Here is an 11,111-nt window from a genome sequence, read left to right as displayed (position 1 = left end):
CTGTGGGAAGAAAGATTGTAAAATGGTGCAAAATTCACTTAACAACTATCTTGCTTGGCATTGGAAATTTTGAGTTCATTGTGGTCATAAGTGGAGAACTACTGTGCAGGTAAATGTATACAAAAAGTTGTGGTTATGAAACATCTGAATCAAGTCTGTTTTGCTCTCACTCACCACATTTCTCTTTCTCAAGCCTTCTGTTGTCACATATGAGTAACTAAGCTAACTTTGAATTCTGAAGTACCAATATCATATTTACAGTACATTCAAGATTTTGGTTCTCAAGTCTCTTTATGTGTTTCCTCCCCTGTCTTGACTCAGAAAAAACAATTGCAACTAGCCTGCCTTCCACCGAGGATCTGTACACTGCATGAAGCAGAAAGAGGGCTGAGAAAATATCTACAGAACCCTCAAATCTTGAACGTAAACTGTTTCAATTTCTCCCCTCAGGACACCACTATAGGGCATTACATGCCAAAACAACAAGACATAAAGTTTTTTCCCTCTCTTGACACCATCATTCTGCTGAACACCTAATTCCCACAGCAGTGTCTTAGGCCTAAAGTTACTTACACATGAAGTAGGCTGTACTGCTATTATCCTTCTCATCTTCTCATCTTTTCTACTACCTTCTCCTATTGGTATCTTATGATTATCACTTGTTATTAGTATCTTATGATTAATGAATGTAACTATACTTTATGATCTATGATCTATCACCTTTGTTGTTTCTATGTACACTGAGAGCTTATGCATCGGAGACAAATTCCTTTTGTGTCCAATCTCACTTGGCTAATAAAGAATTCTGTTCTGTTCTGTTCTGTTCTGTTCTGTTCTGTTCTGTTCTACTCTACTCTACTCTACTCTACTCTACTCTACTCTACTCTACTCTATTGTATCATCTTTTTGCAAAAGATAAACAAAAAAGGAATCAAGGTTGCTATCTACTTGGTTCTAAATATAAAGCTCATAAAATATTTAGTCTACTTATATTATCACTAGCATTAAAAGCATCGTTTAAACTTTGGAAGTCCAATTAAAAAGTATTTAAAGGTGTAGGAAGCATTAAAATTTTAACTGCTACACAGCAGCAACAAAATAAATTATTGTGGTATAGACTTCACTGAAAATTCCTCTATTTGTTAAAAGTATGCTTTCGACTAGTTTAATAATTTCTGAATCAAAAACAGCCCAAACACGAATGATCCAGGGAGATGTATATAGCCGTGGTGGTGAACCTATGGCACACGTGTCACAAGTGGCACGCAGAGCCCTCTCTGTGGGCACGCGCGCCCTTGCCCCAGTCCTAGGCCTTCAGCTGAGTTTTATAAAACCTTTTCGCTTTAGGCCTCCACCGCCGTGTGCAAAAAAAGAGAGGTTCAATCAATCAATCAATTTCAACTTCTTGCAGGGAAAAAAATATCTCGCAAAGTTGGAATTGATTGATTGAACTTTTTAGTCCCACCCAGTCTGCCGTTACCACCACAGCCACGCCCACCCAATGGGACACACCCACCCAGCATCCGACAATACATAAGTGGGTTTTGGGTTGCAGTTTAGGCACTCGGTCTCTAAAAGGTTCGCCATCACTGGTATATAGCATGTGCAAGAAATATGTATTCTGAAACAATTAAAGAAGAGTAGCTCCTAACTAGGAAAGAATAAAAAGTATTAAAACAGTAAGAAAGGAATAAAGGGGGGAAAAGAAAATTGGGTCAAAGAAAAACATTATCAAGATTGCTAGACAATCATGTTGTAGTGGTAGAAACTGTGAAACATTGGGAAATTCTTTTTTGAAATATTTGCCACATTTCCATCTAAAAGGAAGAAGCTCATCTCTTCATCTAGTCTATCATGACTGTACATAAGAAGCCTAATCATTAAGTCAGTATGATAGCCATTCATAGGTTCTTGTTGCCTTTGTTAAAATGACAAAAGTAGCATTGCAGCATCTCACTGCAAGCTCCACCCTTTTAAAATGTGCCATATCCATCATTCTGCCTTGTCCTGTTACTGCAATAGGGCACACAATACAACAAGGCATCGCTCAAGAACTGTTGCATAGAAAACTATTTATCTTTTCTCTAAGGAGGTTGTGCCAAAGTCATATTTGGACTGGAGACATTGGAAAGCTTGCTTCTGAAACTGAGAAATGAAAAATCAAGCAAGAATGAAGACTCACTAATGGAATGGGCAAAGTATATTTCCTAAGTATTCTCATGAAGAATCAGCTCCCAAACAGACCCACATAGTATACCACAAAATGGTTTTGAGTGAGCTCTGCTGAATATATGAACTAAGAACATATTGTTTTAAATCTAACCAATCTCTTTCTAAACTAAGCAAGATTGGACAATGAGATCAAGAGTCACAATATTTTATATCTGTCAAGATCCTTTTATTCTAAAAGAACATGTAGTTGTGGTGTAAGATGAGATAATCCACTATCAGAAAATTATTAGATAACTATAACTGAATGCATCATTTTACCTGAAGAGTCACATACTATACCCTAGGGTAATTAATGATTAAAGATTCCAGACTTATAATATGGTTGGAGGCCCATTGGAGTACTTGGATCAAGGCCCTTAAATCTGTAAACTGGACTGCTTTAGTTGATTAACAGTAACCAAACTGTTTTCATATAACAAATAACAATAAACATAGGTTTAAATTTTCTTGTCAATGGTGTGAAAGAGCAATTTTCTTTATAATGGGAAAATGAAGAATAGCTTTGAACCCAGAGCGACTGAACAGTGATGGACCCATGCTGTTCATTCTAAGGGACTGAATCTGGAAAAACAACTACTTAATTTGGAGAAGGTACTATTGTTGCAATTGGTTATTAGTTCTTCCTTCTTAATCATTAGAGAAATTTGTGAAGAGATCTTGGATTAAATATCAACAGTTCAATGAAGGTATCAACCGTGGGCCTTTTTAATATAGAAAGGAGTTGTATGAGAAGCTATATGATTGAGGTGTACCAAATTATGCATGGTGTGGCTAAAGTGGACTAGAAAAAAACTCTTTTCCCCTTTCCAGGATAATAGAGCCAATGGTCACCCAATGAAATTGACTTTGGAATTTGCTATGACAAGATGAAGTGCTAGCTTCTAGCTTGATTGGCTTCAAGAAAAGGGTTGGGCCAGTACATGGATGCCATGGGAGTCAATGGCTGTTAACCTTGTAACTAACTATGTAAACCATCTGCTGGGAGACAAGTGGACTAGTTGGTAGTCAATGTGAGAACAGATTGCTGGACTAGATAGACCAGACTAGATAGACCAGTCCAGCAAAGCACTGCTTACGTACTCTCAAAATCATTCTGGAGAAACTTACTTAATGTTAAAGATCTTCAGTGCAAAATACCTCAGGGAAAGATATCAAGCGCCTATGTGTATAAACTGTATTTATTGATTGGATCAAGAAATACAGTTATACCACTTTTCAGAAGTTGGCAACATACAGTAGTGTTCATGAATGTTACAGCATCTACCAACGCTCCCCCAAATAATAATAATAAAAATTACCACAGTTTTGTAAATCTGATGAGCCATGTATAATAATCTTATACAGGAAGACTCTGTCAAACTTGGGCAAAATCTTGAGAGATCTTGCTGAAATCTCATGAACTTTGCACATTGGCTATGATGATGATGATGACGATGACGATGATCCTGGTGATGATAGGGATGATTTGCTCATGGCATTCCACAACATTTCACAATGATATTGAGGGCTACAAATAACTGATGATCAATTCCTTAATTTACCAATAAAAGCCAAGTAATCATTGACTCTAGAGTTTTCTAACCTTAGTTTTCTTGACCAGAAATAATAACAACCGTTGGTATTACTTTTTTATTCTATTTTTTCCCCTCTGAACATTTTTTTGAGCTCATCAAGTAATTCCTTCTAGCTGATCACACAACTGCAGGTCAGGATCCTTCATAATAGAATAACAGAGTTGAAAGGGACCTTGGAGGTCTTCTAGTCCAACCCCCCTGCTCAGGCAGGAAACCCTGTACCATTTCAGACAAATGGTTGCCCAATCTCTTCTTAAAAACCTCCAGTGTTGGAGCATCCACAACTTTTGGAGGCAAGTCGTTCCACTGGTTAATTAGTTTAACTGTCAGGGAAATTCTCCTTAATTCTAGGTTAGTTCTCTCCTTGGTTAGTCTCCATCCATTGCTTCTTGCCTGCCTTCTGGTGCTTTGGAAAATAGGTTGACCCCTTCTTCTCTGTGACAGCCCCTTAGATATTGGAACACTGCTATCATGTCATCCCTACTCCTTTTTTTCATTAAACTAGATATACCCAATTCCTACAACAGTTCTTCATATGTTTTAGCCTTCAGTCCTCTAGTCATCTTTGTTGCTCTTTTCTGCACTCTTTCTGGAGTCTCAACATCTTTTTCCCAGGTGCTTTTACACCCAACTAGCAGTGAGAGATTAAAAAATTCAAAAAGCTATGTGTAGTTTATCTTTTATGGAGTATGCTACATAGTATTTTTGCACATGGTACAAAAATGGGATTCTTTGAAATTGTAAGAGTATTTTTCTATGCACTCATGCATAGTTGATCACATGTACAGAAATTAAAATGTTTTCAAAGAACAATTACCTTTCTGTAAAAAAATGACCTAATATTCTGAATGTGGGTGATCTATCTATCTATCTATCTATCTATCTATCTATCTATCTATCTATCTATCTATCTATCTATCTATCTATCTATCTATCTATCAATCAATCAATCAATCAATCAATCATATATTTATCTATCTATCTTCTATATCATTAACAAGAACCAATAGTTTGGCTGTTCATTATTGCACTAAAAAGGGGGAGATCACAAGCCTAATTCTACTTTAAATACAGAAGCTAGCTAGACAAACTGGAGCCGGTGACTTTCCTTTCCCTAGACTGGGAAGCTGAGAAAAATCTACCAACTCTCACTGCACCAGCATTATAGATTACAGTCCATAGCCTTCAATGAAGAAACCATCATACAGTGTATTTCATATCATCAAACAGATTGATTTAGGCATGTGTATGTGAAAGTGTGTTTGTGTATTTGTGTGTGTGCATGTACGCGCGCGCACGCACACACACACACTCATATATGCTATGCTCTAGAAAGCTTTAAATGAAAACTTTCTTTAAAAAGAAATCTATACAAATGAAAAATAAACATGGCAGTTGCTTTGGTAATTTTTTATATTAACTTTGTTTTAGCTAGCTACTATTTTTCGGCCTTAACAAAATTAAATTTACATTCTTTAAGGCTTTCATAGTAAGCAGGAACTACCAGTCTTACTGAGCTATTTGCAAATAGCAAACAAGCATTCCTGCTATCTACGAATGGTAAAAAACAGAGTAATTCATAAATATCTACTTTGTAATAGATAGATAGATAGATAGATAGATAGATAGATAGATAGATAGATAGATAGATAGATAGATAGATAGATAGATAGATAGATAGATAGATAGATAGATAGATAGATAGATGACTAAATCTCTTTTTCATAAATACACACACAAACAGAAACTTACAGAAACTTACACCAACAGGTATAACCCATGTATAGTAATAACTCATGAAAGTTGAATCTGAAATGTTTCACATTCCACTGTTTTATAGAAATCATTGGCTGCAATAACTAATTGAAAATAATTAAGATTTTTTAAAAATACAACATTTAACGTATTCAGTAATATGAGCTTGCACAGTACAAGTTCTAAAAAATAAGAAATTGTTTCTGGAAATCTAAATGCTGCATATATATTATATAATAATACACCAGGAAACCCCTCCAAATAACAATGTATTGTACAAAGTTATCATGCTAATGTTTAATGTTGCATATTTTATGCTGTCAGTTTAGCATACCATAGACTTTTTATATGTGTTTATATCAAAATAATCATTTCTCTGAAAGACCACATTTAGTCATTGTAGTTAATCTTGATACATCAAACTTTGGATGGCTGAAGTATAATATAAGACACTAAGCATCACTTAGGAGTGTAGGATTCTGCACTGTAGGATTTAACAGTGTTGTACAATTATGCTACCCAGACTACATTATGTACATTTTAAATACTGAAAGAAAGAAAACATACTTGTACAGGTATTCAATTGCAATATAGGATTAGATCCTGTGACCAATCTTAATGTTCTCAGTTGCATCAAATCCTAATTAGTGATTTTCGTTTACAGTTATACTTCATAGGTATCAAGGAACTGTTCTGAATTAAAAGATACATGATTTTCATTAAAACTTTTGATGTATTTTTCTTGTTTTAAATGGTATATTGAAATGGGATTGTATTTTTAATAATCTATCAAATATTCCTACCCACCAGTGCCAGTTAAAGGTCATTCTTACTCTCAGGAAAACATATAATTGGGCTTCTCCTAAATCACCTAAAGCACATACACAACCACCTTTTTCTTCCTCTGTATTAATAGAAATATGTTGATGTTCAATCTGCATTATGAAAACAATTGCAAGACCAGAGTTTATTACTTAGAGAACTGCAAACAATGACAATTTCTGGTTCAAATACTCTAAAGATTCGAAGGGCATTTGCTGCTTCAAAAACAATGGTTTTGCCCTCTCTGTGAACAATCAGGACTTGAAGTTTAATTAAGAAAGGGTTTTTTTTCAATTAAAACTTTGATATGCTTTAGCAGGCTCCAGTGTATCCCTACCCTTGATAATGTCCCTTGTGCTGCTGTTTTTCAAAAGACAACAAAGCAAATATTTTAAGGCAGTGCCCTGTGCTTGTGGTTGGTTCCTTCTGTTTCTCCACTCACAATATTGTTTGCTCTAGTGCCTTAGTTAAAAAGCCTTTTCACAAAAAATCTCTGCTCCTTTCCAGCATATCCAATTGTTTTACAACTTACAATGTCTTCCTGGAAAGAGGTTGATATGCAAAATAGGTTTTACGGGGAGAGGAATGAGAAAATAGAAGATGTAATAATGAAGAATGAGCATCAATGTAGACTAACCTAATGAAACATAATGGACCTGATCCATTACTCACCTAGCACAATAAGAATCTTTACCAGTACATAGACAGGATTTAATGTCGCCGAAGGGTGAGCATATGTGGATATGAATGTGGATATGTCAACACAGCAGATTCGCAGATTGCAGAAAGCAATCAAAGCCTGACTTTCAGCCAAAATACAATGAAAAGAACAGTTTTGTTCAATTACTGCAACATTCATCCCTAATAACTTGAAAATCCTAGGTTACATTAAAAACAAAAATAAGTAAACTCATTCTACAGTATAACTTAAGAGAATGTCAGAGTCTGGAAAAATTTTGAAGGAAGGCATTCAGAATGACAGGGCAACAAAGACTCACTCTTTTCAATAATCAATCATTTGAAAATGCAGGAATGAGCCCATAATTGTATCTACCACCCATAGCAACCACCTTCAGCTCCTCAGCTAAAAAGGTGGATGATTATCAGAAACAGTTAGGAAATGTTTAACACGCTATTAATCACTATTTAGTTTTTACTAATTTATTTAAAGGTAAGAAAAGAATATGGGGGATGGAAAAGGAATGCTAGATTTGAAACTCAGCCACCCCCCACATTTGCAACCAATTCTTCTGAAAGATTTTGTGCAATCAAGGGGATATTATTTAGGAGAGAAAGAAATGGGGCAAAGAAACCCTGTTGCTAAGGAGATGTCTGGGCTAACATTCCTACATAAATTTTAATGTTGGGGTGGGCTAGGGCAAGAGAGAGAGAGAGAGAGAGAGAAAAGAAAAGAAAAGAAAATTCTCATACAAAGTTTACTCTCCAGTAGCTGTACATGGTAACACCTCTTTCAAATATATGTATATTCTTAAGGACCCAATAGAAAGACACCTCAGACCAAATGTTTCAGGCAGTAGTGATAGATATAAACAAAAAGAAAATGACTTTCAATAAAGCTTCCAAGCAAAGTTCTTTAGAACAATGCAAAGAATTTCAATTTGTGCCAGAACAAAATGTAAGATACACATTTGGACCAATAGAAAACCCATTTTTATTGCACAATGATGTGGTTTGAAATAAAATGAGGTCTAAGGATATTTCCCAAAATTATGGAAATTGTCATATATTGTGAAAAATTAAAAACAATTTTTTAATTTTTAACCATATACTTGGTTGAAGGGGAGAACAAATCAACCTTCCCCTTTGAAATGACCCTGGAGAAAATACTGTAGGAGAAATACCAATCAGCCAACAAAGAGAGAGAGAGAGAGAGAGAATACTGAGGAATGAGACACAGAAGAGGTCATACATGGATAGAAAAAAATATCAAATGTGACTTTATGTTGGCTACAGTTTTAGGAAGCTGAATGCCAAAACTTTCCATCAGTTGGTGTAGGGATTGTTTCAGGTAGAAATACTGACCTGAATTGAAACAACAGCCAAATATTGTTTGAACCACCTGCACACTTGATCAGACAGGATTCAAAGTCATTCCATAATTAAATATGCAAATGAAATATCTCAAGTGATCACCTGATACAAAGGATTTGCAAAATTCATTCTTTGCCTCCAAATCTCTGCAACATTTTTATTTCTGAGTCAAAGAGAGTATGCTATGTTATTAGATATATGGTATATTAAATATATCAAAGCAGATGATTCCCAAAAGCATCATTTAAAGAAAATGTGGTTATTCTTTTTTTCCCTTTCACTTGAGGCTACAAAGATGGGAGAACTGCTGAAAAAACAGAAAGCAGACAGAAAGCCTAAATCCAGAAGGAAGCACTAGATAGAGGATTAGAATGCAAAATTGAGTTTGGGGAAGCTGGTTAGTAAGTAAGATAAGATTGGCTAATAATACTTAAACAAAAAAAAAAGTAGTTGCATCATTGAATAAAAAGTAGATACTATACAGAATCTGGGATGAGAGAAGAATTCTTCGAATCCCAAGACTCCAGTCAGAATGTCAAGAAAGGTATGTTGGTGTCAAAGTCAGACCTAATTCTAAAGTGGCTTCCCAGACAGGCGATGCTGCGCCGGTAACTTGCAAGGCTCTCAACCGAGCGCTGGATCCGAATGGCGGGGCAAAGGGGAAGCTTGCAGAGGGGCACAACCGCCAGCGGAGCTATGGAAGCCCAGCTGAGCAGCGGAAGGCTTAGGCGTGCGCTAAAAGGGGGGAGGAACCGCTCTTTGGGAAGAAAGAGATTGCAAGAGCTCGTGGGGGGGGTGTCATCCTGGGGGAAGACAAGCGAAGAGGTAAGGATTAGAGGCAAAAGCGAAGAAGGGAGGAGAAGAAGAAAACGAAGAAGATGCCGGGGTGGGGCGGCGAGGGCTAAGAGCAGCGGCAGCAGGAAAGGTGACCGTGGCCAGGCGTCGGAGGGGCAGCGCTGCTGCATTGGGTGGGGTCCGAAAGAAGGCTAGGGGTTGGGGCGCTGGGCTCGGCGGGAGGGGAAGAAAGGGCAACCCCACAAAGCAGTCTGGACTTAACGGGGCCTCTCTCACCGCTGTTCAAGGTAGTTTTGCAGCGCCAGGTCTCCGGGTTGCCGAGTTTGTTGCAGGACTCCCAGAGGGACAGATAAGACTGGTGATCGGCCGTCACCCAGGCCGGGCTCAGCACGGCTCCCAGATCCAGACACAATGCCAGGAAGATGCATACCAGCCCCACCAGCTTGAGCGGGGTCAACACCGAGACGCGCACCTCCTCCACGCCACTGCCGGATGAAGCCATGGGCAAGCGATTCGGGGAGCCGGGCGCCCTGCTGGAGCCGGCGGGAAGGAGGAGGCGGCTTCTGGTCCACCAGCCCCAGCCGATCAGGTGCGGCGGCGGTGGCGGCAGAGAAGGAGGCGGCCGCTCTCTCTGGTCGCCACTTCGCGGATCGCGCCGCCCGGCTCGACCCACCACATCACTCCTCCCATCTTTCCTCCCCCTCTGGGGAAGGGGCGGGACGAGTGGTGGCACGGGGGCGGCCTCGAGCGGTGGACGTCATTCTTAGGGTTTCCTCCAGGGGGAAAAAAGGTGAGAAGCCGTCTTCTAGCCGTCCCGAGCAGTATCTTCTTCGGGTGGCGAAAACACATTTTTCTTCCCAAATGCGTCCTGCTCGGGCCTTTCCCAAGGGCGTTTGGCCAGTCCCCAACTTTTGGCAGCAACGCATTCCTGGCTGCGCTTGAGTCCTGCGAGACTAAGGGCGCCAGGATGGTGTCGCTCACTTTCCCCTGTGCTGCTCTTCTAGTAGATGTAGTTTGGTGGATTTAGAAGCACTTGACATCCTTCCCAAGTCGCGTCGGGGAACTCTGTTCAACCTTCCGTGAAAGTAACTCTCGTCTGGAGAGGGAAGGAAGCTAATCTGGTGCTTCTGATAAATGTCAGATTCTTGAAATTAATTTTACATTGAATAGATCTGAAAATAGAGCATGTGTTTCTCAGTATGGAGCACATGCTTAATATCATTATCTGACTAATTTTTATTTTCCATGACACACAAAATGATTTAAGGCAGAAGTCCCCAAACCCTGGTCTGTGGTCTGGCACTGGTGTGCGGCCAGCCAGGAGCTGGGATGCAAAAGCGAGCTAAGCCCCATCCACACACGCTTGGGATCCAAGGCCCGCATGTGTAACTGTGCCCCCCCCTCCACAAGAAAAACACCCTCCATGGAACCAGTCCCTGGTGCCCAAAAGGTTGGGAAGTGCTGATTTAAGGCATGAATCCCCTTGATTTCCTCACTGTTTTATATAGTGTCCACATGAATCCATCAGTTAAACAGATTCAAATGATGAAAGACACAAGAATAAAGATATAAGACACAGAATCTCAAAGACCCAAATGAGGTTTAAACAGAATATAAATAAAACCATCATTATATTACAGAGTTTAGCTGACTGTGTGTAATAAGCCAATACAATCCTTACAATTTTGTGCCAAAGTATGAATCAAAAATAGGAATTTTAGATCAGGGTCCTCATGGAACTGCACAATCACAGATTAAATCTATTTGCATCAAGAACTCATCATAACCTAGATCCATTTTTTAATTTTATTTTTGCATGGTGCAAAAACATAAATCCATGTCTGTGCGCTACTACCAAATGACATTTGTGATTAAGATGAT

General features: G+C 38.6%; 1 protein-coding gene across 1 annotated transcript in view; it reads right to left on the bottom strand.

Moving 5' to 3' along the window:
• The window catches only part of TMEM47 (transmembrane protein 47), a 27,660-nt gene extending 17,928 nt beyond the window's left edge, over positions 1-9,732 (bottom strand). The window contains exon 1 of the mRNA XM_015822105.1: positions 9,507-9,732. Coding sequence (XP_015677591.1) covers positions 9,507-9,732 — 226 coding nt within the window. The remainder of the gene's footprint in view (positions 1-9,506) is intronic.
• Between the last annotated feature and the right edge of the window lie 1,379 nt (positions 9,733-11,111).

Source organism: Protobothrops mucrosquamatus, unplaced genomic scaffold (assembly GCF_001527695.2).
Source record: "Protobothrops mucrosquamatus isolate PMUCROS unplaced genomic scaffold, P.Mucros_1.0 scaffold1464, whole genome shotgun sequence".
Taxonomy (NCBI): domain Eukaryota; kingdom Metazoa; phylum Chordata; class Lepidosauria; order Squamata; family Viperidae; genus Protobothrops; species Protobothrops mucrosquamatus.
Note: the sequence above shows the minus strand (reverse complement) of the source record. Positions and strands in the feature narration are given on the sequence as shown.